General features: G+C 46.5%; 6 protein-coding genes across 6 annotated transcripts; all 6 read left to right on the top strand.

Annotated features, from left to right (window-relative positions):
* The first annotated feature begins 1,059 nt into the window (after positions 1-1,059).
* LOC135410649 (taste receptor type 2 member 9-like) lies at positions 1,060-2,019 on the top strand. The gene has a single exon (XM_064647363.1). It carries the CDS (start codon positions 1,066-1,068, stop codon positions 2,017-2,019), a length of 954 nt encoding a protein of 317 aa, XP_064503433.1. The 5' UTR covers positions 1,060-1,065.
* Positions 2,020-5,734: 3,715 nt separating this feature from the next.
* LOC135410705 (taste receptor type 2 member 9-like) lies at positions 5,735-6,799 on the top strand. The gene has a single exon (XM_064647414.1). It carries the CDS (start codon positions 5,837-5,839, stop codon positions 6,797-6,799), a length of 963 nt encoding a protein of 320 aa, XP_064503484.1. The 5' UTR covers positions 5,735-5,836.
* A 2,539-nt stretch (positions 6,800-9,338) lies between these two features.
* Positions 9,339-10,665, top strand: LOC135410650 (taste receptor type 2 member 9-like). Its single transcript, XM_064647365.1, has one exon. The coding sequence runs from the start codon at positions 9,718-9,720 to the stop codon at positions 10,663-10,665; it is 948 nt and encodes a 315-aa protein (XP_064503435.1). The 5' UTR covers positions 9,339-9,717.
* A 3,719-nt stretch (positions 10,666-14,384) lies between these two features.
* On the top strand, positions 14,385-15,452 carry LOC135410706 (taste receptor type 2 member 9-like). The gene has a single exon (XM_064647415.1). The coding sequence runs from the start codon at positions 14,490-14,492 to the stop codon at positions 15,450-15,452; it is 963 nt and encodes a 320-aa protein (XP_064503485.1). The 5' UTR covers positions 14,385-14,489.
* A 2,682-nt stretch (positions 15,453-18,134) lies between these two features.
* LOC135410651 (taste receptor type 2 member 9-like) lies at positions 18,135-19,380 on the top strand. Its single transcript, XM_064647366.1, has one exon. It carries the CDS (start codon positions 18,387-18,389, stop codon positions 19,329-19,331), a length of 945 nt encoding a protein of 314 aa, XP_064503436.1. The 5' UTR covers positions 18,135-18,386; the 3' UTR covers positions 19,332-19,380.
* A 3,771-nt stretch (positions 19,381-23,151) lies between these two features.
* On the top strand, positions 23,152-24,177 carry LOC135410652 (taste receptor type 2 member 40-like). The gene has a single exon (XM_064647367.1). It carries the CDS (start codon positions 23,204-23,206, stop codon positions 24,164-24,166), a length of 963 nt encoding a protein of 320 aa, XP_064503437.1. The 5' UTR covers positions 23,152-23,203; the 3' UTR covers positions 24,167-24,177.
* Positions 24,178-27,380: the final 3,203 nt, after the last annotated feature.

Below are 27,380 nucleotides of genomic sequence, written 5' to 3' on the forward strand. Positions count from 1 at the left end.
GGTGCTGAAGATCTGACTAGAACCTGTATTATAAGCTTACAAACTGTCTGGATTTCATGGGAATATGTGGCAGGCACCATGTTTTGCTGTTGCAATGATCTCCAGGCCTTCTTATAAAGCTTTCCATGTGTCAGTGCTGTAACAAAGCCCTTTACAAAAACATGCAAATAGAAGCATGTGATAAGAATATTGGCATGATATAGTGATTGCATTTATGTATCCCAGAAAACAAGGGCATCATCATTCTGAAGACAGAAAATGCTCTTTGTCGTTTCTTGTAGCACTAGAGCTATTTTCCGTGATTAGAATTTTCCTGGATTACAACATCAGCCAAGATCTTGTTGGTACCTGTGACCCCAGTGTGCAAGATCCTGTACTAAGGCAGAGTCCAAGGGCACTCAATGCACCTCATGATCAATTTTACCCTTTTCCTGCATATGTTTAAACCTAACCCCGGAAAAAAGATCCAGCTTTCCTTTCAGTGTCTCCTCACTTTGTGGCTCTTCACTTAATCTTCAGGCATTACCATGGGGAAAAGTCACATGGATTTCAATGCCTGTGAAGGATTAAAAGGAATTCCAGTTACAGCAGCTCAGATAAAATTTGTAGCTCCTGGAGTCTTGGATAAAAGAGCACAGTGACTCCCCTGACTGTGCTCTGCTGAGAGCACACCCTGCTCACCAAGAGGATCACTGGTGGCCAGGGGACAGAAGAATCCGGATCCTAAATCCTCATGGGGATCAAACAAGGGTCACCCACAAAATCACAACACTGTCCTCTGCACAAAAACATCTCCACTCTTTGTGCCACCCAACACAGCCTTCCTGAACCAACATGCAAATCCTGCACACTGACACTGACACCAGGTAAGGGGATACCCAGCACATTTACATCCCTGCACCTGCCCTGCTCTCAAGACCAGCGGCACCAAAATCCCCCCCACCAGCAGCTCTATAAAGCTCCTCTTTCCAGACCTGACACTCAGGCAACAGCAGACGCTGACCTGTGTTTGGCATTGGTGCAACAGCCCCCTTGTCCAGCACAGCACTGCTCCCAGCTCTCAGGATGGAAGCTTGTCACCCTCCGGAGCAATCCAATGTCACCACATATGCTGCCTTAGCTGTGTCTATTGTCACCTTTGAGACGTTTGCTGGCATGTGGATAAATGCTTTCATTGTTTCTGTGATTTGCATGTCCTGGATCAAAAGGAAAACCTTGAACTCTAATGAGAAGATCTTGATGGCTTTGGGGTGCTCCAGGTTTTGGTTTTTGTGCATCTCTTGGGTATATTACTTTCTCTCACTAATTTACACCAATTATCTTCATGTTCATCCCATATTTCAACTCATTGAGAGTGCTCAGAGCTTTCTAAATTATTCCAACTCTTGGGTTTCAGCCTGTCTTTGTGTCTTTTATTGTATAAAAATTGCCAATTTCAGGAACACCTTCTTCATCTACCTGAAAGTAAAAATTGACAGGATGGTGCCCTGGCTCTTGTTGGGGTCAGTGCTTTTCTCCCTGGTTATCGGAATAATTGTCTACGATATTACTGATGAAGTTTTATGTAAAAAGCTCAATTTCACCTGCCAAGGATGTATTTGGAAAGCAAGTATCAGCACAGAAGAACATTTTTTTCCACGTTATTTTATCATTAGTTTTGGATATGCCATTTTGTTCATAGCAGTCATGTTTTCTGCCCTTCTCCTTCTCTTTTCCCTCTGGAGACACAAACGCAACATGCAGACAAACTCCACGAAGGACCTCAGCATGGATGCCCACATCAAAGCCATGAAATCTATTCTCTCCTTCTTCATAATGTACAGCATCAACTTTGTATTTTTGATCTTGACACTGATTTATGCAATGAAGAGCCAAAATCACATGGTCTTTCTTTTTTACGTATTTCAGCATGCTTTTCCGGGTTTTCATTCCCTTATTGTGATTTTCAGCAATCCCAAACTGGAAAAAACACTGCTAAAGATTCTATCCTGTATGAAATGCAGGTTTTGCATGAAGTAGACATTGTAACAAAAGCTGGACCCTTTGCAAAATGTTGATATTTGGTTATAGCAAACAAATCCATTAATTTCCAGTGCAACTCTCCAGCCAATGTAGATGATACAGATGTTCAGAATATATCATTCAAAGTCTTTGAAATAATATTACTGTGATTTAGGTATATTATTATTCTCATTTAATTTAGGTAGTTTCCAGAACTAAATTACTGTCAATAGCAAAGTCATTCAGATCTTGTATACACTGACTGGCTGCAAAAGGGCAATAACAATACTGCAAACCTGCCACAAATGCTTCATCATCTGTTGATTGAAAAGACTGAACTAAACAACAGCTTTATTTCGATTTCGGTTTGAAGGTCTTGCTGCTGTGGCCCTATCCTAGTGTAACATGATGAGCTGTATCACTGTCTGGCAGTGGCTGATAACTGATGTGTGAACACGTTGATCCCTGTCACTCTCCACAGGTGGTCACTGACACACAAACAGTGATGCAGGAATGGCCGTGGGGGGCACAGGTGGGTGCAGAGCCCACTGCCCACACCAGCCCTGAGTGTCCTCTCTGCCCCACTTCTTGCCAGAACACAATTGCCCTGCTCTCTGTGACTGCTCTCCTGCTCTGCTTTTCCTTGTTTGTGTGCATCGTGCAGCGTGGAATAAAGTCCTGCTTTCAACTGGCACTGACCCACGGGCAGATGTACAGGGGGCTCGGGCCAGGTGCTGGCAGCTGGGGGTCTGTGGGGGTCTCAGTGAGGTAAGGACAGGGCTGCCCTGTACCAGGGAAAGCCACTTGAAGGCGTTTTTCCCAAGGACCCCCCACAGGACACAGCTCAGCCCATCAGCAAATGCTCATGGCTCTTCTGGAAGGATATATTGAAGAAAGGGCCAAAACAGACCTGGCAGTGTGGAGTGAGGAAAATTGTGAGAAACAGTCCTGCAGCAAACAGCAACAGGGAAGGACAAAGAGGAGTTGCTTCATGTGCTGGAGAAGCGATTCCCTTACAGCCCATGGAGAGGACCATGGAGGGGCAGCTGTGCTCCTTGAACCCCATGGAGGTCCACAGTGGAACAGAGATCCACCTTCAGCCCTTGGATGACCCCACACAGAGTAGCTGGGGTGGGTGAATGATTGCAGCTCCTGGAGCTCTTGCAGCTCACGGAGAGCTCACAGTGGAACCAGTTTATCCTGATGGACTGCAGCCCATGGAAGAGACCCACACTTGAGCAGGGGAAGAGTGAGGAAGGACTGAAGCAAACAACTTGTTATGAGCTGACTGTAACCCCCATTCCCCATCTCCCTGTACTGCTGGCAGGGATGAGGAGGTAGAGAATCTGAGAATGAGTTAAGTTGAGCCTGGGATGACTGGGGGGTGGAGACAGGCTGTTCTAGTTTTGTGTTTGTTCCTCTTCCTCCTACTCCCTTTTCAATAGGCAATAAATTCAACTGATTTTTGCCAAGTCAAGTCTGGTTTGTCTGTGACAGTAATTGGTGAGTCATCTCCCTGTCTTTATCTTGACACATGAGCTTTTCCATCCTATTTTCCACCCCTGCCCTGTTGTGGAGTGAGAGTGAAGGAGCATCTGGCTTGAGGGTCTGACAGCTGCTCACAGTCAACCCACCATCACAGGGCCTCTAAACGTGAAGTAGACCAGTGTTGAGAAACACATTCAGTGCAGACAGCTCAGTGTGCAACTGCAGTGAGAGCTGCAGGTTGTGTGGAAATGGAGGGAGCCCCAGGCATGGTGCCAGTATCTTGCACAACAAAGGGCCCAGGGACCTGTGGCACCAGCCAGGTGACCGGACACGCAGAGACACAGCAGGAGCAAATGATTCAGAAGGAAGTCCCCAAAACAGCATGTGCATACACTGGAAGGGTACAAAACCCCAAGCTGAGAGTCCCTTCTCAGAGGCACCAAGCTCAAGCTCTTCTCTGTTACTGTGTCATGATTAAATTGCTTTAAAGATCCAGACGTCTGAGACTCTGCTGTGGGAAACCCAGTGTGCAGCTGGTAAGGAAACCTGGTCTGACTCAGGGGGTGTGGTGTATGTAGGGGCTCAAGTGGGGCACCCGGGGGCTCACAGGAGCTGCCCCCTGCAAAGGGGTTTCATTCCCAGCAGTGAAAGTCTCTGCTGGAGAGGTGGGACTGCCAGAGTGCCTCCTGGATGGGGAGACAGGAAAGTTTCCTCAGCAGCAGCATGAACAGAGCAGAACCTCAATTGTTTCTTTATGTCACCAGCTCAGGCAGCTCAGGGGGACGTTTTACCTCATGCCCAAGGCCAAGGTGTGCATTTCTCATAATATCACCTTCAAAAAGCTTCCTCCCTATCCATGAAATGAGAAAAAACAACCATTTAGGCCAGAGCAACTTCTCAACCACTGTGCTATCCCCTTTTCCAAACACAGTCTATCAGACTGCCTAACTACCAATCCATCTCTTTAAACAGCAACTCCCCAGAAATTAGTAAATAAATAACTAATGCCACTTTAGAACATGGAAGCCCTCCTTCTGTGCCTAAGCAGGATTTGAGGTTGAATTAACATTTCCATAACAAGTTCATAACACCTGCCCAGAGGAGATTTTTATTCTCTTTCCCAGGATTGTGTCCTGAAACAATTATGACCTTCTGAGCATTGAAGTTGAGTTATGGATGGAATGGATTTGCCCAGAATAAACTGGGCATCTAAGAGCCTAAGTAGTTAGCAAACCAAGGCTAACCATCTGGGATTTTCTACAATAAAGGAGAAAGACAAGGATTATGGAGAGGGTTCGGCCATGTCTCTCAGATCCCACATACACGTGTCCACCCAGATGCAGAAACAGAGAGCTCAGGTGCCATTTGAGATGCACAGGGACATCCAAAATATGCACATGGGCTGGTAGATACAAAGTCTGGGAGATTCCTTCCCCTTCTTGAGTGGTGCCTGTAGGGGATGGACTTGCATTAAAACCAAATCCTTGTACTTCAAGGACATGAGCCACACATTCTATTCATTGAAAACCCAGCATTGAGACTCTAATTTATACCCTTATATTAGTTTTAAATTGTCAGATTCCTCAAACAGAGCTGAGTCTAAACCCCAGCCACGGCACGGTCTGGCTGGTGTAACACTTTCATTTAGTGTGCCTGTGCAAACACAGTCCCAGCACAGACATTTCATCTTCAGACCTGTTGTAATAGAAATTACTTCTATTCTTCTCATATACTAATGGAGAGATGAAGAAATAAAGTAAGAAAATAATAAACTAGCAAAAAACCATCCAACCTTACAACACATTTTCTCTTCTGTTAATAAAAGCACAAGAAACTCAAAGCAAAGCATAAAGAAGAGAACAGGCAGTATGAGGAAATGAAAATTCTCTCGAGGCAATGCTCTGCCTAACATCAACCATTATCAAAAGAAATAATATTTTTGAATGGCTGCATGCAAAACTAACTTGCTCATTGTAGGTGGCCAAGGGACAAAAGAATCCAGATCCTGAAGCCTGACAAGGATCAAACAAGGGTCAGTCACAGAATCACCACACTGTCCTCTGCACAAAAACATCTCCACTCTTTGTGCCACCCAACACAGCCCTCCTGAACCAACATGCAAATCCTGCACACTGACACTGACACCAGGTAAGGGGATACCCAGCACATTTACATCCCTGCACCTGCCCTGCTCTCAAGACGAGCGGCACCAAAATCCCCCCCACCAGCAGCTCTATAAAGCTCCTCTTTCCAGACCTGACACTCAGGCAACAGCAGACGCTGACCTGTGTTTGGCATTGGTGCAACAGCCCCCTTGTCCAGCACAGCACTGCTCCCAGCTCCCAGGATGGAAGCTTGTCACTCTCCAGAGCAATCCAATGTCACCTCATACGCTGCCACAGCTGTGGCCATTGTCACCCTCGAGACATTTGCTGGCATGTGGATAAATGCTTTCATTGTTTCTGTGATTTGCATGGTTTGGGTCAAAAGGAAAACCTTGAACTCTAATGAGAAGATCTTGCTGGTCTTGGGATGCTCCCGGTTTTGGTTTTTGTGCATCTCATGGGTATATTCCATTTTTTTAATATTTTATCCCAATCACCTTTATGTTCATCCCATATTTCAGTTACTTGATAGTGCTCAGAGCTTTTTTAAGTGTTCCAACTTGTGGCTTTCTGCTTCTCTTTGTGTCTTTTACTGCATAAAAATTGCCAATTTCAGGAACAGCTTCTTCATCTACCTGAAAGGAAAAATTGACAGGATTGTGCCCTGCCTCTTGTTGGGATCGGTGCTTTTCTCCCTGGTCATGGGAATTACTGTCTACAACATCACAGATAAAGCGCTCAGCCAGAACCTCAATTTCACCTGCCAAGGAAGGATTTCAAAAGCAAGTATCAGAATAGATCAACATTTTTTGCCTTATTATTTTATCATTGGCTTTGGACATGCCACTTCCTTCACAGCAGTCATCACCTCTGCCATTCTCCTTCTCTTTTCCCTCTGGAGACACAAACGCAACATGCAGACAAACTCCACGAAGGACCTCAGCATGGATGCCCACATCAAAGCCATGAAATCTATTCTCTCCTTCTTCATAATGTACAGCATCAACTTTATATGTTTGATCTTGATTCTAATTTATTCAATGAGGAATGAAAGTGATGCGATATTTTTAATTTTCTTAATTCAATACACTTTTCCAGGTTTTCATTCCCTTGTTCCGATTTTCAGTAATCCCAACCTGGAAAAGAGACTGCTAGGGATTCTGCCCTGTGGGAAGTGCAAAGTTTTCCTCAAGAGGGAACTGTAACAAAACCCAGAGCCCTTACAAAATGCTGATATTTCTCTGTAGAAAACAAGTCAATTGATCTCTAATGCAACACTCCCAGCAGTGTAGATGTTCATCTTTGAGGTTAAGAATACGTCATTAAAATTCTTTGATTTAATATTTTTATGAGTTAAATAAATTATTATTCTCATTTATTTTGGTTGTTCTTGGAGCTGAATTGTTGCCAATAACAAAGTCATTTAGACCTTGTACTCATGGATTGGCTGCAATTCTGCAAAACTGCCATAAATGCTTTGCCATTTGCTGATTGTAACAACTGAGCTAAACAACAGGTTTATTTCAATTATGGTCTACATTTCTGTTCCAGTGTCATATGATGAGATGTCTCTGTCACTGGATGATAACTGTGTAATATTAGGATCTGTATCACTGTCTGGCAGTGGCTGATAACTGATGTGTGAACATGTTGATCCCTGTCACTCTCCACAGGTGGTCACTGACACACAAACAGTGATGCAGGAATGGCTGTGGGGAGCACAGGTGGGTGCAGAGGCCACTGTCACACCAGCCCTGTGTGACCTCTCTGCCCCATTTCCTGCCAGAACACGATTGCCCTGCTCTGTGTGACTGCTCTCCTGCTCTGCTTTTCCTTGTTTGTGAGCATCGTGCAGCGTGGAATAAAGTCCTGCTTTCAACTGGCACTGACCCACGGGCAGATGTACGGGGGGCTCGGGCCAGGTGCTGGCAGCTGGGGGTGCATGGGGGTCTCAGTGAGGCAAGGGCAGGGCTGTCCAGGCTGTGCCAGGGAAAGGCAGATACGGGCACTCCAGTGGACAAAGCATAGGACACAGCTCAGCCCATCAGTGATGGTTGTGGCTCCTCTGTGAAAATATATTTCAGAAAAGGGAGAAATACGGCTGGGCAGTGTGGAGTGAAGAACAATGTGGGAAACAGTCCTGAAGCAGACAGGGAAGGAAAAGGGGGGGGTTGCTCCAGGTGCCAGAGTGGACATTCCCCTGCAGCCTATGGAGTGGACCACGGTGAGGCAGCTGTGCCTCTGCAGTCCACAGAAGTCCATGAAGCAGCTGAGATCCTTCAGCCCATGGATGACCCCCTGGCAGAGAAGGTGTGGTGGGTGTATCCTGAATGATTGCAGCCCATGCAGAGGCCACTCTGGAACCACCTTATCCTGAAGAACTGTAGCCCATGGCACGGACCCACACTGGAGCAGGATAAAAGCGTGAGGAGGAAGGAGTGGAGACAGCTCATTATGATCTGAGTGCAGACCCCATCTGTTGTCCCCCTGCATTGCTGCAGGAGAGGAGGTAGAGACTCTGGGAATGAAGGAGTGAACTTGAGCCTGGAATGAATGGGAGGTTGAGGCAACGGGTTCTAGTTTAGTCTTTGTTCCTCATCACTTTATTTTCAAATGGCAATAAATTCAATTCGTTTTTCCCCAGTTGAGTCTGTTTTGTCGGTGACAGTAACTGGTGAGCAATACCCCTCTATTTACATCAACCCATGACTTTTTGAATCATATTTTCCACCACACCTTTAGGCAAAGTGGGAGAGCGGGAGCAACTGGGTGGGTGTCTGACAGCTGCCCAAGGTCAACCGTCCACAGTAGGTTATCTGTACCTGAAATAGTTGAGGAATATGTTCAGTGGAGATAGCTCAGTGTGCAGCTACAGTATGAGCTGCAGGTTGTGCTCTGGGTGGCAGGAAATGGCAGGAGCCCCAGGCATGGAGCCAAGACCCCAGGCTATCATGTGCATGCACTGGAAGGCTGCAAAAATGCCTGAACAGCTCTTCAGTGAAGCAATTTTTCCCAATATCCAAGGTAAATCCCCCTGGTTCATCTGGACTTTGTTGCCTCTTGTTTTGTCCTTGTGGCCTGAGAGAACACACTTGGCTACAACATCCTTTCAGGCAGTTGCAGAGATCAATAAAGTTCCCCCTGCACCTCCTTTCCTCCAGGCTGAGCCACTCCAGCTCCCTCAGCTGTTCCTCATCACATTTGTGCTCCAGACCCTTCCCCAGCTCCATTGCCCTTCTCTGGACTCACCCAGCATCTCAATGTTTTTCTTGTCATGAGGGGCCCAAAACTGAACCCAGGATTTGAGCTGAGGTCTCACCAATGCCCTGCACAGGGGGACGGTCACTGCCCTGGTCCTGCTGCCACACTGTTGCTGACACAGGCCAGGTGCCATTGGCCTTCTTGGCCACCTGGGCACACGCTGCCTCATGTTCAGCCATTGCCAACCAGAACCCCCAGGGCCTTTTTCAACAGGCAGCTTGCAAACCACTTTGCCCCAGCCTGCAGTGCTGCAGGGGGTTGCTTCCAGCTTTCCTTTCAGTGCCTTCTCACTTTATGGCTCTTCACTTAATCTTCAGGCATTACCATGGGGGAAACTCACATGGATTTCAATGCCTGTGAAGGATTAAAAGGAATTCCAGTTACAGCAGCTCCGATAAAATTTGTAACTCCTGGACTCCTGGATAAAAGAGCACAGTGACTCCCCTGACTGTGCTCTGCTGAGAGCACACCCTGCTCACCAAGAGCATTGCTAGTGGGCAGGGGACAGAAGAACCCACATCCTAAATCCTCACAGGGATCAAACATGTGTCACCCACAAAATCACAACCCTGTCCTCTGCACAAAAACATCTCCACTCTTTGTGCCACCCAACACAGCCCTCCTGAACCAACATGCAAATCCTGCACACTGACACTGACACCAGGTAAGGGGATACCCAGCACATTTACATCCCTGCACCTGCCCTGCTCTCAAGACCAGCGGCACCAAAATCCCCCCACCAGCAGCTCTATAAAGCTCCTCTTTCCAGACCTGACACTCAGGCAACAGCAGACGCTGACCTGTGTTTGGCATTGGTGCAACAGCCCCCTTGTCCAGCACAGCACTGCTCCCAGCTCCCAGGATGGAAGCTTGTCTCTCTCCAGAGCAATTCAATGTCACTTCATATGCTGCCACAGGTGTGGCCATTGTCACCCTTGAGACGTTTGCTGGCATGTGGATAAATGCTTTCATTGTTTCTGTGATTTGCATGTCCTGGATCAAAAGGAAAACCTTGAACTCTAATGAGAAGATCTTGCTGGTCTTGGGATGCTCCCGGTTTTGGTTTTTGTGCATCTCATGGGTATATTACTTTCTCTCACTACTTTATCCCAATTATCTTCATGTTCATCCCATATTTGAACTTGTTGGGAGTTCTCAGAGCTTTCTAAATTTTTCCGCCTTGTGGGTTTCAGCCTGTCTTTGTGTCTTTTACTGCATAAAAATTGCCAATTTCAGGAACACCTTCTTCATCTACCTGAAAGGAAAAATTGACAGGATTGTGCCCTGCCTCTTGTTGGGGTCAGTGCTTTTCTCCCTGGTTATCGGAATCATTGTCTACGATGCTATTGATAAATCTTTTTGTAGAAACCTCAATTTCACCAGTAAAGGAAGGATGTGGAAAGCAAGTATCAGCACAGAAGAACATTTTTTGCCTCATTATTTTATCATTGGTTTTGGATATGCCACTTCATTCACAGCAGTCATCTGGTCTGCCCTTCTCCTTCTCTTTTCCCTCTGGAGACACAAACGCAACATGCAGATAAACTCCATGAAGGACCTCAGCATGGATGCCCACATCAAAGCCATGAAATCTATTCTCTCCTTCTTCATAATGTACAGCATCAACTTTATATGTTTGATCTTGACTCTAATTTATTCAATGAAGAATGAAAATGCCATGATGCTTCTTGTATACATGTATGTGTATGCTTTTCCAGGTGTTCATTCCCTTATTCTGATTTTCAGCAATCCCAAACTGGAAAACACACTGCTAAGAATTCTGCTTTGTAGGAAGCTTTGCATGAGGTAGGAACTGCAAGAAAAGCTGGATGGAGCCTTTGGAAAATGTTGATCTTTCCCTTAAGATCAACATGTCATTTAATCTCTAATGAAACCAGGTCATTTAATCTCTAAAGGAACATTCCAGGTATAGGAGATGATATAGATGTTCTCTCTTTCTCATCTAATTTAAGCAAACTTCATTCATATTTATTGAACTAAATTATTGTGTGTTCAAAAAATTATTATTGTGATTTGATTTAGATAAACCTTTGAGTTCTATTATTGTAATTAACAAAGTCAGTTAGCCCTGACTGTAGGAACGAGGCATAAATCCCTGAGATATATGCTGAAGGTACCAATGTGTGCATGATAATCTGCTGAGGGGGTGAGAGATTATCCAGCAGAGGCCCCTGACCTCTGCCTGAGCCAGGCAGATGATGGAGTGATACTAATGCTGCTCTGTTCAGCCCTTGTGCAAGGCTATTTCTAATCAAAACTCTTGATAACACTCATTTGTATATAAGATGCCTGGTCCCTACCATTCAGGACTTGACTCTCACCTCCACTTCTCCCAAAAGTATAAATTTGGCATTTGAAATCCTCCATGGCAGAGGATGACAATATGACCCCACTCTGTAGACAGGTCAATGGGATTGCTTCGCTCTCTGCCCCAAAAGCAGGGATGCCTCTTTGGTAAGATTTGCTCCCCCAGCTCTGTCACATTGTGCCCTGGTGAAGTCAGGTTTTTAGGCTTAACTGATGGTAAAGCTTAATGAATTATCAAGTGTTGTCCTTTTTTTTTTTTTAAACATATTTGTGCTAATCCAGTAACTGCATTTATCAATGGCAATTCCAAACTTGTTTTTCTGCAATAAAATGCACTATTTCTTAATCCGTGATCATGAAAGTTCTTACTTTCATTAAGCCCAGCCAAACCCCAGGCCTTTGATTTCTGAGAACCAGTAGGAATGCAAGGGACTTAATCTTCTGCCAAACTCTTATGCTCTTAATGTGACAGAAAAATATGCAAAACTGATACATGGGCTGGATGCAAAAGGGCAATAATGACACTGCAAACCTGCCACAAATGCTTTGGCAATTGCTGATTGAAAAGACTGAACTAAACAACAGGTTCACCTGTGTTTTAGTTTACATGTCTTGCTGCTGTGGCCCTGTTTAGTGTAATATGATGAGCTGTATCACTGTCTGGCAGTGGCTGATAACTGATGTGTGAACACGTTGATCCCTGTCACTCTCCACAGGTGGTCACTGACACACAAACAGTGATGCAGGAATGGCCATGGATGGCACAGGTGGGTGCAGAGCCCACTGCCCACACCAGCCCTGAGGGTCTTCTCTGCCCCACTTCTTCCAGAACAGGATTGCCCTGCTCTGTGTGACTGCTCTCCTGCTCTACTTTTACTTGTAGATGAGATCGACTCTTTTGAGTGGAGTCTGGCTCAGTAGAACACCTGGGAAAGTGGGTTTTGTGCTGGATCAGGGGAGCAGTTAGAGGAGGAAGGAGTAGGGGAGAAAACTCATTATGAACAGACTGCAATCCCCATTCTGCTTTCCCTTGTGCTGCTGTGGGGGAGGAGGTGGAAAAGCTGGAAGTGAAAGAGTGAAGTTGAGCCTGGGTTGAATGGGGGATGGACACAAGGGTTCTAGCTTTGTGTTTGTTCCTCATCAACCCACTCTATTTTCAATAGGCAATAAATTCAATTCATTTTTCCCCAAGTCAAGTCAGTCTTCTCCATGACAATAATTGGTGAGTGATCTCCCTGCCTTTATCTCAAGCCATGAGCTTTTCCATCCTATTTTTCAGCCCTGCCCTGTGTATGGGTGAGTTGGAAGGAGCAGCTGGGGAGGGGGCTGGCAGCTGCCCAAGGTCCAACCTCCACAGCAGGTCCTCTAAACATGACATAGTTCCAGCATGAACTGAGCAGAACCTGAATTGGTCATTTCTCTCACCAGCTCAGGACCTGAGGTACATCTTAAAAATCTCATCTGGACACATTTCCCCCCTGAAAGGCCTTGATATGACAGGCACCAACACACCTCCCTTCTCTCCTTCATGTTGCTTGTGCACTTCCTCCTTTAACAGGACAGTTCCAATTGATTTCACAAGAAGACCCTGGAAGACCCATCTGATTCCCTACATCCCAGGCAACATCATCCCTCACAACCTCACATACCACAACACACAGCAGGCAAAACCAGCATCTTGCCAATGTCAGCACCACACAAAACAAGGCAGCCCCAGCAAACCACACTGCAGATACCTTCTGCCATCTCCAGGAAAGCCCTGAGAACATGACCCCCAGCACAGCATCACTGCCCTGTGCACCAGCCCCACTCAGCTGCACCTGGAGGGGACACGTTATCCACCAGCACAGCCACAGTGCACAGCCCACATGGAGAGATGCACTGATGTGCCCAGCCTGGGGAAGCTGACCCAGAAGACATGTCACAGCTCAATGGGAGGGGCTGCCCAGTGCTGGCAGAGTATGGAAAACTGCTTTGGGTCACATTCCAAATTTTCAGGATTGAGAAGTGAAACAGTTAGAAATGCCTTTGCCGTGCAAGAGTGCTGATGAGCAGAGGGATAGCTTAGCAGTGACATTAATATAACAAAACTCAATAGTAAATGAAATAAAAGCCATCTGGAGGGCTGGACAAACTCTGCCTGTACCTAATGCAATTTATACAGGGCTACTTCTCAGGCTGGAAGGGACCTTAAATATCAGCTGGTTACAAACCCATCGACATGGTGGGATAGAAGAGTCAGGAAATTTCCTCCTTAGCAGCTGTTTCTCAGAGCATTCCTCTCCAGCTCTTCATGACATCAGCATACTTCTGTGAACACAGTAATCCAAATCTACACTCTCAATGATGTAGTTTAGATCAGCACCACATACCAGTAATAAAATGTCACTCTGACAAGGATTCGTTCACAGAATCACAGAATATTCTGAGTTGGAAGAGAACAACAAGGATCATTGAGTCCAGCTCCTGGCCCTGCAAAGGACCATCCCCAAGAGTCACAGCATGTGCCTGAGAGTATCATCCAAATGCTTCTGGAACTCTGTAGGGCTTGGTGCTGTGAACAGTTCCCTGGGGAGCCTGTTCAGTGCCCAACCACCCTCTGGGTAAAAACCCTTTTTCTAATGTCCAACCTAAACCTGCCCTGACACAACTTCAGGCCATTCCCTCAGGTCCTGTCACTTGTCCCCACAGAGAAGACACCAGTGCCTTGTTCTCCTCTCACAAGGAAGTTGTAAGTTCAGTGAGGTCTCCTCTCACTCTCTTCTCCAGCTGAAGAGACCGAGTGACCTCAGCCACTCCTCATAAGGCTTCCCCTCAAGGCCCTTCACCATCTTCATGGACAGTCTCTAATGGCTTAATATCTATCCGATATTGTGCCCAAAAGTGCCCCAATATTGCAGGTGAGGCACTTCTCCCCCACTCTGTGTGAGCCTTATGGGTGACCAAGGGACAGAAGAATCCAGTCTTGAAACCCAACAGGGATCAAACAAGGGTCAGTCATACAACCACAACACTGTCCTCTGCACAAAAACATCTCCTCTGTCTGTGTCACCCAACACAGCCCTCCTGAACCAACATGCAAATCCTGCACACTGACACTGACACCAGGTAAGGGGATACCCAGCACATTTACATCCCTGCACCTGCCCTGCTCTCAAGACCAGCAGCACCAAAATCCCCCCCACCAGCAGCTCTATAAAGCTCCTCTTTCCAGACCTGACACTCAGGCAACAGCAGACGCTGACCTGTGTTTGGCATTGGTGCAACAGCCCCTTGTCCAGCACAGCACTGCTCCCAGCTCCCAGGATGGAAGCTTGTCACTCTCCAGAGCAATCCAATGTCACCTCATACGCTGCCACGGCTGTGGCCATTGTCACCCTTGAGACATTTGCTGGCATGTGGATAAATGCTTTCATTGTTTCTGTGATTTGCATGTCCTGGATCAAAAGGAAAACCTTGAACTCTAATGAGAAGATCTTGCTGTTACTGGGATCCTCCCGGTTTTGGTATTTGTGCATTGCATGGGTATTTTCCATTTTTTTAATAATTTATCCCAATCACCTTTATGTTCACCCCATATTTCAGCTACTTAATAGTGCTCATAGCTTTTTTAACTTCTCCAACTTATGGCTTTCTGCTTCTCTTTGCGTCTTTTATTGCATAAAAATTGCCAATTTCAGGAACAGCTTCTTCATCTACCTGAAAGTAAAAATTGACAGGATTGTGCCCTGCTTCTTGCTGGGATCAGTGTTTTTCTCCCTGGTTATTGGAACCACTGTCTACAACATCATGGATAAAGCACTCAGTAACAACCTCAATTTCACCTGCCAAGGAACGATTTCAAAAGCAAGTATGAGAAAAGATCAATATTTTTTGCCTCATTATTTTATGTTGGGCTTTGGATATGCTACCTCATTCACAGCAGTCATCTTGTCTGCCCTTCTCCTTCTCTTTTCCCTCTGGAGACACAAACGCAACATGCAGACAAACTCCACGAAGGACCTCAGCATGGATGCCCACATCAAAGCCATGAAATCCATTCTCTCCTTCTTCATAATGTACAGCATCAACTTTATATGTTTGATCTTGACTCTCATTTATGCAATGAAGAATGAAAATGATACAATATTTTTAATTTTCTTAATTCAATACACTTTTCCAGGTTTTCATTCCCTTGTTCTGATTCTCAGTAATCCAAATCTGGAAAAGAGACTGCTAGGGATTCTGCCCTGTGGGAAGTGCAAAGTTTTCCTCAAGAGGGAACTGTAACAAAACCCAGAGCCCTTACAAAATGCTGATATTTCTCTGTAGAAAACAAGTCAATTTATTTCTAATGCAACACTCCTGGCAGTGTAGATGATAGAGGTGTTCATATTTGAGGTTAAGAATATGTCATTAAAATTATCTGATTTAATATTATTAGGAGTTGAATAAATTATTATCCTCATTTATTATGATTGTTCTTGGAGCTGAATTGTTACCAATAACACAGTCCTTTAGACCTTGTGCCCATGGATTGGCTGCAATTCTGCAAACCTGCCATAAATGCTTTGGCATTTGCTGATTGTAACAACTGAGCTAAACAACAGGTTTATTTCAATTATGGTCTACATTTCTGTTCCTGTGTCATATGATGAGACGTCTCTGTCACAGGTTGATAACTGTGTAATATTAGGATCTGTATCACTGTCTGGCAGTGGCTGATAACTGATGTGTGAACATGTTGATCCCTGTCACTCTCCACAGGTGGTCACTGACACACAAACAGTGATGCAGGAATGGCTGTGGGGAGCACAGGTGGGTGCAGAGCCCACTGCCCACACCAGCCCTGTGTAACCTCTCTGCCCCATTTCCTGCCAGAACACGATTGCCCTGCTCTGTGTGACTGCTCTCCTGCTCTGCTTTTCCTTGTTTGTGTGCATCGTGCAGCGTGGAATAAAGTCCTGCTTTCAACTGGCACTGACCCACGGGCAGATGTACGGGGGGCTCGGGCCAGGTGCTGGCAGCTGGGGGTGCATGGGGGTCTCAGTGAGGCAAGGGCAGGGCTGTCCAGGCTGTGCCAGGGAAAGGCAGATCCGGGCACTCCAGTGGACAAAGCATAGGACACAGCTCAGCCCATCAGCGATGGTCGTGGCTCCTCTGTGAAAATATATTTCAGAAAGGGGAGAAATACGGCTGGGCAGTGTGGAGTGAAGAACAATGTGGGAAACAGTCCTGAAGCAAACAGGGACAGGGAAGGAAGAGGGGGGGTTGCTCCAGGTACCAGACAGGACATTCCCCTGCAGCCTATGGAGAGGACCACGGTGAGGCAGCTGTGCCTCTGCAGTCCACAGAAATTCAGGAAGCAGCTGAGATCCTTCAGCCCATGGATGACTCCATGGCAGAGAAGGTGTGGTGGGTGTATCCTGAAGGATTGCAGCCCGTGCTGAGGCCACTCTGGAACCACCTTATCCTGAAGGACTGCAGCCCATGGCACAGACCCACACTGGAGCAGGAGAAAAGCGTGAGGAGGAAGGATTGGAAACAGCTCATTATGATCTGCCTGCAGACCCCATTTTTTGTCCCTCTGCATTGATGCAGGAGAGGATGTAGAGACTCTGGGAATGAAGGAGTGAACTTGAGCCTGGAATGAATGGCGGGGGGGAGGCAAAGGGTTTTAGTTTGTCTTTGTTCCTCATCACTTTATTTTCAAATGGCAATAAATGTAATCCTTTTTTCCCTAGTTGAGTCTGTTTTGTCGGTGGCAGTAACTGGTGAGCAATATCCCTGTATTTATATTGACCCATGACTTTTTTGATCTTATTTTTCACCACACCTTTATGCAATGTGGGAGAGTAGGAGCAACTGGGTGGGTGTCTGACAGCTGCCCAAGGTCAACCCTCCACAGCAGGTTATCTGTACATGAAATAGTTGAGGAATACGCTCAGTGCAGACAGCTGAGTGTGCAGCTACAGTGAGAGCTGCAGGTTGTGCTCTGGGTGGCAGGAAATGGCAGGAGCCCCAGGCATGGAGCCAAGACCCCAGGCTATCATGTGCAGGCACTGGAAGGCTGCAAAAATGCCTGAACAGCCCTTCAGTGAAGCAATTTTTCCCAATATCCAAGGTAAATCCCCCTGGTTCATCTGGATTTGTTGCCTCTTGTTCTGTTTTTGTGGCCTGAGAGAACACACTTGGCTACAATGTCCTTTCAGGCAGTTGCAGAGAGCATTAAAGTCCACCCTGCACCTCCTTTTCTCTAGGCTGAGCCGCTTCAGCTCCTTCAGCTGCTCCGCATCACATTTGTGCTCCAGACTCTTCCCCAGCTCCATTGCCCTTCACTGGACTTGCTCCAGCATCTCAATGTTTTTCTTGTCATGAGGGGCTCAAAACGGAACCCAGGATTTGAGCTGAGGCCTCACCAGTGCCCAGCACAGGGGGACGGTCACTGCCCTGGTCCTGCTGCCACACTATTGCTGACACAGGTCAGGTGCCATTGGCCTTCTTGGCCACCTGGGCACACGCTGCCTCATGTTCAGCCATTGCCAACCAGAACCCCCAGGGCCTTTTTCAACAGGCAGCTTGCAAACCACTCTACCCCCAGCCTGCAGTGCTGCAGGGGGTTGCTTCCAGCTTTCCTTCCAGTGCCTTCTCACTTTATGGCTCTTCACTTAATCTTCAGGCATTACCATGGGGAAAAGTCACACGGACTTCAATGCCTGTGAAGGATCAAAAGGAATTTCAGTTACAGCAGCTCCGATAAAATTTGTAACTCCTGGACTCCTGGATAAAAGAGCACAGTGACTCCCCTGACTGTGCTCTGCTGAGAGCACACCCTGCTCACCAAGAGCATTGCTAGTGGGCAGGGGACAGAAGAACCCACATCCTAAATCCTCACAGGGATCCAATATGTGTCACCCACAAAATCACAACACTGTCCTCTGAATAAAAACATCCCCATGTTTGTGTCACCCAACACAGCCCTCCTGAACCAACATGCAAATCCTGCACACTGACACTGACACCAGGTAAGGGGATACCCAGCACATTTACATCCCTGCACCTGCCCTGCTCTCAAGACCAGCGGCACCAAAATCCCCCCCACCAGCAGCTCTATAAAGCTCCTCTTTCCAGACCTGACACTCAGGCAACAGCAGACGCTGACCTGTGTTTGGCATTGGTGCAACAGCCCCCTTGTCCAGCACAGCACTGCTCCCAGCTCCCAGGATGGAAGCTTGTCTCTCTCCAGAGCAATTCAGTGTCACTTCATATGCTGCCACGGCTGTGGCCATTGTCACCCTTGAGACATTTGCTGGCATGTGGATAAATGCTTTCATTGTTTCTGTGATTTGCATGTCCTGGATCAAAAGGAAAACCTTGAACTCTAATGAGAAGATCTTGATGGCTTTGGGATGCTCCAGGTTTTGGTTTTTGTGCATCTCATGGGTATATTACTTTCTCTCACTACTTTATCCCAATTATCTTCATGTTCATCCCATATTTGAACTTGTTGGGAGTGCTCAGAGCTTTCTAAATTTTTCCACCTTGTGGTTTTCAGCCTGTCTTTGTGTCTTTTATTGCATAAAAATTGCCAATTTCAGGAACACCTTCTTCATCTACCTGAAAGGAAAAATTGACAGGATTGTGCCCTGCCTCTTGTTGGGGTCAGTGCTTTTCTCCCTGGTTATCGGAATCATTGTCTACGATGCTATTGATAAATCTTTCTGTAGAAACCTCAATTTCACCAGTAAAGGAAGGATCAGGAAAGCAAGTATCAGCACAGAACATTTTTTCCCTCATTATTTTATCACTGGTTTTGGATATGCCACTTCATTCACAGCAGTCATCTGGTCTGCCCTTCTCCTTCTCTTTTCCCTCTGGAGACACAAACGCAACATGCAGACAAACTCCATGAAGGACCTCAGCATGGATGCCCACATCAAAGCCATGAAATCCATTCTCTCCTTCTTCATAATGTACAGCATTAACTTTATATGTTTGATCTTGACTCTAATTTATTCAATGAAGAATGAAAATGCCATGATGCTTCTTGTATTCATGTATGTGTATGCTTTTCCAGGTGTTCATTCCCTTATTCTGATTTTCAGCAATCTCAAACTGGAAAACACACTGCTAAGGATTCTGCTTTGTAGGAAGCTTTGCATGAGGTAGGAACTGCAAGAAAAGCTGGAGCCTTTGGAAAATGTTGATCTGTCCCTTAAGATCAACAGAGCATTTAATCTCTAATGAAACCAGGTCATTTAATCCCTAAAGGAACATTCCAGCTATAGGAGATGATATAGATGTTCTCTCTTTCTCATCTAATTTAAGCAAACTTCATTCATATTTATTGAACTAAATTATTGTGTGTTCAAAAAATTATTATTGTGATTTGATTTAGATAAACCTTTGAGTTCTATTGTTGTAATTAACAAAGTCAGTTAGCCCTGACTGTAGGAACGAGGCATAAATCCCTGAGATATGTGCTGAAGGGACCAATGTGTGCATGATAATCTGCTGAGGGGGTGAGAGATTATCCAGCAGAGGCCCCTGACCTCTGCCTGAGCCAGGCAGATGATGGAGTGATACTAATGCTGCTCTGTTTAGCCCTTGTGCAAGGCTCTTTCTAATCAAAACTCTTGATAACCCTCATTTGTATATAAGATGCCTGGTCCCTACCATTCAGGACTTGACTCTCACCTCCACTTCTCCCAAAAGTATAAATTTGGCATTTGAAATCCTCCATGGCAGAGGATGACAATATGACCCCACTCTGTAGATGGGTCAATGGGATTGCTTCACTCTCTGCCCCAAAAGCAGGGATGCCTCTTTGGTAAGATTTGCTCCTCCAGCTATGTCACATTGTGCCCTGATGAAATTGGGTTTCTAGGCTTAACTGATGGTCAAGCTTAATGAATTACCAATTGTTGTTCTTTTTTTTTTTTTTTAAACAGATTTGTGCTAATCCAGTAACTGCCTTTATCAATGGCAATTCCAAACTTGTTTTTCTGCAATAAAATGCACTATTTCTGAATCTGTGATCATGAAAGTTCTTACTGAATGTGATGAGATTTACAGTGCTGAAGGTTAAAATCAGAAATTAAGCCCAGCCACACCCAGGGCCTTTGATCTCTGAGGACCAGCAGAAATGCAAGGGAGTTAATCTTCTGCCAAACTCTTATGCTCTTAATGTGACAGAAAAATATGCAAAACTGATACATGGGCTGGTTGCAAAAGGGCAATAATGACACTGCAAACCTGCCACAAATGCTTTGGCATTTGCTGATTGAAAAGACTGAACTAAAAAACAGGTTTACCTGTGTTTTAGTTTACATTTCCTGCTGCTGTGTCTCTGTTCTAGTGTAACATGATGAGCTGTATCACTGTCTGGCAGTGGTTGAAAACTGATGTGTGAACACATTGATCCCTGTCACTCTCCACAGGTGGTCACTGACACACAAACAGTGATGCAGGAATGGCCATGGATGGCACAGGTGCAGAGCCCACTGCCCACACCAGCCCTAAGGGTCCTCTCTGCCCCACTTCCTGCCAGAATAGGATTGCCCTGCTCTGTGTGACTGCTCTCCTGCTCTGCTTTTACTTGTAGATGAGATTGACTCTTTTGAGTGGAGTCTGGCTCAGTAGAACACCTGGGAAAGTGGGTTTTGTGCTGGATCAGGGGAGCAGTGAGACGAGGAAGGAGTAGGGGAGAAAACTCATTATGAACAGACTGCAACCACCATTCTGCTTTCTCTTGTGCTACTGTGGGGGAGGAAGTGGAAAAGCTGAAAATGGAAGAGTGAAGTTGAGCCTGGGTTGAATGGGGGGGGACACAGGTGTTCTAGCTTTGTGTTTGTTCCTCATCATCCTACTCTATTTTCAATAGGCAATAAATTGAATTCATTTTCCCCAAGTCAAGTCAGTTTTCTCCATGACAGTAATTGGTGAGTGATCTCCCTGCCTTTATCTCGACCCATGAGCTTTTCCATCCTATTTTTCAGCCCTGCCCTGTGTATGGGTGAGTTGGAAGGAGCAGCTGGGGAGGGGGCTGGCAGCTGCCCAAGGTCCAACCTCCACAGCAGGTCCTCTAAACATGACATAGTTCCAGCATGAACTGAGCAGAACCTGAATTGGTCATTTCTCTCACCAGCTCAGGTCCTGAGGTAGATCTTAAAAATCTCATCTGGGCACATCTCCCCACTCAAAGGCCTCAAAAGGACAGGCACCAACACACCTCCCATCTCTCCTTCATGTTGCTTGTGCAATTCATCCTTTAACAGAACAGTCCCAGCTGATTTCACAAGAAGACCCTGGAAGACCCATCTGATTCCCTACATCCCAGGCAACATCATCCCTCACAACCTCACATACCATAACATGCAGCAGGCAAAACCAGCATCTTGCCAATGTCAGCACCACACGAAACAAGGCAGCCCCAGCAAACCACACTGCAGATACCTTCTGCCATCTCCAGGAAAGCCCTGAGAACATGACCCCCAGCACAGCATCACTGCCCTGTGCACCAGCCCCACTCAGCTGCACCTGGAGGGGACACGTTATCCACCAGCACAGCCACAGTGCACAGCCCACATGGAGAAATGCACTGATGTGCCCAGCCTGGGGAAGCTGACCCAGAAGACATGTCACAGGTAAATGGGAGGGGCTGCCCAGTGCTGGAAAAGTATGGAAAACTGCTTTGGGTCAATTCCAAGTTTTCATGATCAAGAAGTGAAACAGTCAAAAATACTTTTCCAATTGAAAAGTGTTGATGAGGAGAGGGAAAGCTCAGAGTGATATTAATAAAACAAAACTCAATAGTAAATGAAATAAAAACCATCTGGAGAGCTGGTCAGACTCTGCCTGTACCTAACGCAATTTATACAGGGCTACTTCTCAGGCTGGAAGGGACCTGAAATATCAGCTGGTTCCAAAACAATTGACATGGTGGGATAGAAGAGTCAGGAAATTTCCTCCTTAGCAGCTGTTTCTCAGAGCATTCCTCTCCAGCTCTTCATGACATCAGCATACTTCTGTGAACACAGTAATCCAAATCTACGCTCTCAGTGATGTAGTTTAGAGCAGCACCACATACGAGTAAGAAAATATCACTCTGACAAGGATTTGTTCAAAGAATCACATAATCACAGAATATTCTGAGTTGGAAGAGAACAACAAGGATCATCAAGTCCAGCTCCTGGCCCTGCACTGGACCATTCCCAAGAATCACAGTATGTGCCTGAGAGTATCATCCAAATGCTTCCTGAACTCTGTAGGGCTTGGTGCTGTGAACACTTCCCTGAGGAGCCTGTTCTGTGCCCAACCACCCTCTGGGTAAAAACCCTTTTTTTAATGTCCAACCTAAACCTGCCCTGACACAGCTTCAGGCCATTCCCTCAGGTCCTGTCACTTGTCCCCACAGAGAAGACACCAGTGCCTGCTCCCCCTTGTCCTCTCACAAGGAAGTTGTAACTGCAATGAGGTCTGCCAACAGTCTTTCCTCCAGCTGAACAGACTGAGTGACCTCAGCCACTTCTCATAAGGCTTCCCCTCAAGGCCCTTCACCATTCTCATGGACAGTCTCTAATGGCTTAATATCTATCTGATAGAGTGGTGTCCAAAACTGCCCCAATATTGCAGGTGAAGCACTTCTCCCCCACTCTGTGTGAGCCTTATGGGTGACCAAGGGACAGAAGAATCCAGTCTTCAAACCCAACAGGGATCAAACAAGGGTCAGTCATACAACCACAACACTGTCCTCTGCACAAAAACATCTCTGCTCTTTGTGCCACCCAACACAGCCCTCCTGAACCAACATGCAAATCCTGCACACTGACACTGACACCAGGTAAGGGGATACCCAGCACATTTACATCCCTGCACCTGCCCTGCTCTCAAGACCAGCGGCACCAAAATCCCCCCCACCAGCAGCTCTATAAAGCTCCTCTTTCCAGACCTGACACTCAGGCAACAGCAGACGCTGACCTGTGTTTGGCATTGGTGCAACAGCCCCCTTGTCCAGCACAGCACTGCTCCCAGCTCCCAGGATGGAAGCTTGTCACTCTCCAGAGCAATCCAATGCTACTTCATATGCTGCCACAGCTGTGGCCATTGTCACCCTTGAGACATTTGCTGGCATGTGGATAAATGCTTTCATTGTTTCTGTGATTTGCATGGCCTGGGTGAGAAAGAAAACCTTGAACTCTAATGAGGAGATCTTGCTGTTTCTGGGATCCTCCCGGTTTTGGTATTTGTGCATTGCATGGGTATATTCCTTTCTCTCACTTATTTATCCCAATTACCTTTATGTTCACCCCATATTTCAGCTACTTGCTACTGCTCGGAGCTTTTTTAACTTCTCCAACTTGTGGTTTTCTGCTTCTCTTTGTGTCTTTTATTGCATTAAAATTGCCAATTTCAGGAACAGCTTCTTCATCTACCTGAAAGGAAAAATTGACAGGATTGTGCCCTGCCTCTTGTTGGGGTCAGTGCTTTTCTCCCTGGTCATGGGAATCACTGTCTACAACATCATGGATAAAGCACTCAGTAACACCCTCAATTTCACCTCCCAAGGAAGGATTTGGAAATCAAGTATCAGAATAGATCAACATTTTTTTCCTTATTATTTTATCATTGGCTTTGGACATGCCACTTCCTTCACAGCAGTCATCACCTCTGCCCTTCTCCTTCTCTTTTCCCTCTGGAGACACAAACGCAACATGCAGACAAACTCCACGAAGGACCTCAGCATGGATGCCCACATCAAAGCCATGAAATCCATTCTCTCCTTCTTCATAATGTACAGCATCAACTTTATATGTTTGATCTTGTTTCTAATTTTTTCAATGAGGAATGAAAGTGATGCGATATTTTTAACTTCCTTAATTCAGTACACTTTTCCAGGTTTTCATTCCCTTGTTCTGATTTTCAGTAATCCCAATCTGGAAAAGAGACTGCTAGGGATTCTGCCCTGTGGGAAGTGCAAAGTTTTCCTCAAGAGGGAACTGTAACAAAACCCAGAGCCCTTACAAAATGCTGATATTTCTCTGTAGAAAACAAGTCAATTGATCTCTAATGCAACATTCCCAGCAGTGTAGATGATAGAGGTGTTCATCTTTAGGGTTAAGAATATGTCAGTAAAATTCTTTGAATTAATATTAGGAGTTGAATAAATTATTATCCTCATTTAGTATTATAATTCTTGGAGCTGAATTGTTGCCAATAACAAAGTCGTTTAGACCTTGTACCCATGGATTGGCTGCAATTCTGCAAACCTGCCATAAATGCTTTGACATTTACTGGTTGTAGCAACTGAGCTAAACAACAGGTTTATTTCAATTTTGGTTTACATTTCTGTTCCAATGTCATATGATGAGATGTCTCTGTCACTGGTTGATAACTGTGTAATATTAGGATCTGTATCACTGTCTGGCAGTGGCTGATAACTGATGTGTGAACATGTTGATCCCTGTCACTCTCCACAGGTGGTCACTGACACACAAACAGTGATGCAGGAATGGCTGTGGGGTGCACAGGTGGGTGCAGAGCCCACTGCCCACACCAGCCCTGTGTGACCTCTCTGCCCCATTTCCTGCCAGAACACGATTGCCCTGCTCTGTGTGACTGCTCTCCTGCTCTGCTTTTCCTTGTTTGTGTGCATCGTGCAGCGTGGAATAAAGTCCTGCTTTCAACTGGCAATGACCCACGGGCAGATGTACAGGGGGCTCGGGCCAGGTGCTGGCAGCTGGGGGTGCATGGGGGTCTCAGTGAGGCAAGGGCAGGGCTGTCCAGGCTGTGCCAGGGAAAGGCAGATCCGGGCACTCCAGTGGACAAAGCATAGGACACAGCTCAGCCCATCAGCAATGGTTGTGGCTCCTCTGTGAAAATATATTTCAGAAAGGGGAGAAATATGGCCAGGCAGTGTGGAGTGAAGAACAATGTGGGAAACAGTCCTGAAGCAAACACGGACAGGGAAGGAAGAGGGGGGGTTGCTCCAGGTACCAGAGCAGACATTCTCCTGCAGCCTATGGAGAGGACCACGGTGAGGCAGCTGTGCCTCTGCAGTCCACACAAGTCCAGGAAGCAGCCGAGATCCTTCAGCCCATGGATGACCCCCTGGCAGAGAAGGTGTGGTGGGTGTATCCTGAAGGATTGCAGCCCATGCAGAGGCCACTCTGGAACCACCTTATCCTGAAGGACTGCAGCCCATGGCACGGACCCACACTGGAGCAGGAGAAAAGCGTGAGGAGGAAGGAGTGGAGACAGCTCAATATGACCTGACTGTAGACCCCATTTTCTGTCCCCCTGCATTGCTGCAGGAGAGGAGGTAGAGACTCTGGGAATGAAGGAGTGAACTTGAGCCAGGAATGAATGGGGGGAAGAGGCAAAGAGTTTTAGTTTGTCTTTGTTCCTCATCACTTTATTTTCAAATGGCAATAAATGTAATTAATTTTTCCCTAGTTGAGTCTGTTTTGTTGGTGACAGTAACTGGAGAGCAATATCCCTGTATTTATATTGACCCATGACTTTTTCAGTATTATATTACACCATACCTTTAGGCAAAGTGGGAGAGTGGGAGTAACTGGGTGGGTGTCTGACAGCTGCCCAAGGTCAACCCTCCACAGCAGGTTATCTGTACATGAAATAGTTCAGGAATATGTTCAATGGAGATAGATCAGTGTGCAGCTACAGTATGAGTTGCAGGTTGTGTGCTGGGTGGCAGGAAATGGCAGGAGCCCCAGGCATGGAGCCAAGACCCCAGGCTATCATGTGCATGCACTGGAAGGCTGCAAAAATGCCTGAACAGCCCTTCAGTGAAGTAATTTTTCCCAATATCCAAGGTAAATCCCCCTGGTTCATCTGGACTTTGTTGCCTCTTGTCTTTGTGGCCTGAGAGAACACACTTGGCTACAACATCCCTTCAGGCAGATGCAGAGAGCAGTAAAGTCCCCCCTGCACCTCCTTTTCTCCAGGCGGAGCCCCTCCAGCTCCCTCATCTGCTCATCATCACATTTGTGCTCCAGACCCTTCCCCAGCTCCATTGCCTTTCTCTGGATTCTGTCCAGCATCTCAATGTTTTTCTTGTCATGAGGGGCCCAAAACTGAACCCAGGATTTGAGCTGAGGCCTCACCAGTGCCCAGCACAGGGGGACGGTCACTGCCCTGGTCCTGCTGCCACACTGTTGCTGACACAGACCAGGTGCCATTGGCCTTCTTGGCCACCTGGGCACATGCTGCCTCATGTTCAGCCACTGACAACCAGCACCCCCAGGGCCTTTTGCAACACACAGCTTGCCAACCACTCTGCCCCAGCCTGCAGTGCTGCAGGGGCTTGTTTTGACCCAACTGCAGGACCCTGCACTTGGCCTTGTCAAACCTCATGCTCCATTATCCTCAGTCGATTGATCCAGCCTCTCCACATCCCTTTTGCTCAGCCTTCCTACCCTCCCACACATCAACAGTCCCACACCACTTGGTATCTCCTGGCTAAGGGTGAACTCGATCCACTCGTCCAGGTCGTTGATAAAGATGTTAAACAGAGCTGGCCCCAAAACTGAGCAATGGGAAACACCACTGCTGATTGGCCGCCAGCTGGATGCATCTCCATTCATCACCACTCTGGGCCCGACCATCCAGACAGTTTCTTACCCACTGAACAGGGCACCTCTCCAAGGTACAACACACCAGAGCAGAAACCACAGAACGGGCCAAGCCAGGAAATTTTAACCTTTCCCTCCATATGCTTAAACCTAACCCACCCAAAAAAGATCCAACTTTCCTTTCAGTGCCTTCTCACTTTATGGCTCTTCACTTAATCTTCAGGCATCACCATGGGGAAAAGTCACATGGATTTCAATGCCTTTGAAGGATTAAAAGGAATTCCAGTTACAGTAGCTCAGATAAAATTTGAAGCTCCTGGACTCTTGAATAAAAGAGCACAGTGACTCCCCTGACTGTGCTCTGCTGAGAGCACACCCTGCTCACCAAGACCATCACTGGTGGCCAAGGGACAGAAGAAAAAGATCTTGAAGCCTGACAAGCGTCAAACAAGGGTCAGTCAGAGAATCACAACCCTATCCTGTGCACAAAAACATCTCTGCTCTTTGTGCCACCCAACACAGCCCTCCTGAACCAACATGCAAATCCTGCACATTGACACTGACACCAGGTAAGGAGATACCCAGCACATTTACATCCCTGCACCTGCCCTGCTCTCAAGACCAG

Source organism: Pseudopipra pipra, chromosome 3 (genome assembly GCF_036250125.1).
Source record: "Pseudopipra pipra isolate bDixPip1 chromosome 3, bDixPip1.hap1, whole genome shotgun sequence".
In the NCBI taxonomy this organism is placed as follows: domain Eukaryota; kingdom Metazoa; phylum Chordata; class Aves; order Passeriformes; family Pipridae; genus Pseudopipra; species Pseudopipra pipra.

Bases quoted from the DNA above. Each gene is read 5' to 3' on its own strand.
- LOC135410706 (XM_064647415.1), top strand. From the start codon at position 14,490: ATGGAAGCTTGTCACTCTCCAGAGCAATCCAATGTCACCTCATACGCT.
- LOC135410649 (XM_064647363.1), top strand. From the start codon at position 1,066: ATGGAAGCTTGTCACCCTCCGGAGCAATCCAATGTCACCACATATGCT.
- LOC135410650 (XM_064647365.1), top strand. From the start codon at position 9,718: ATGGAAGCTTGTCTCTCTCCAGAGCAATTCAATGTCACTTCATATGCT.
- LOC135410705 (XM_064647414.1), top strand. From the start codon at position 5,837: ATGGAAGCTTGTCACTCTCCAGAGCAATCCAATGTCACCTCATACGCT.
- LOC135410652 (XM_064647367.1), top strand. From the start codon at position 23,204: ATGGAAGCTTGTCACTCTCCAGAGCAATCCAATGCTACTTCATATGCT.
- LOC135410651 (XM_064647366.1), top strand. From the start codon at position 18,387: ATGGAAGCTTGTCTCTCTCCAGAGCAATTCAGTGTCACTTCATATGCT.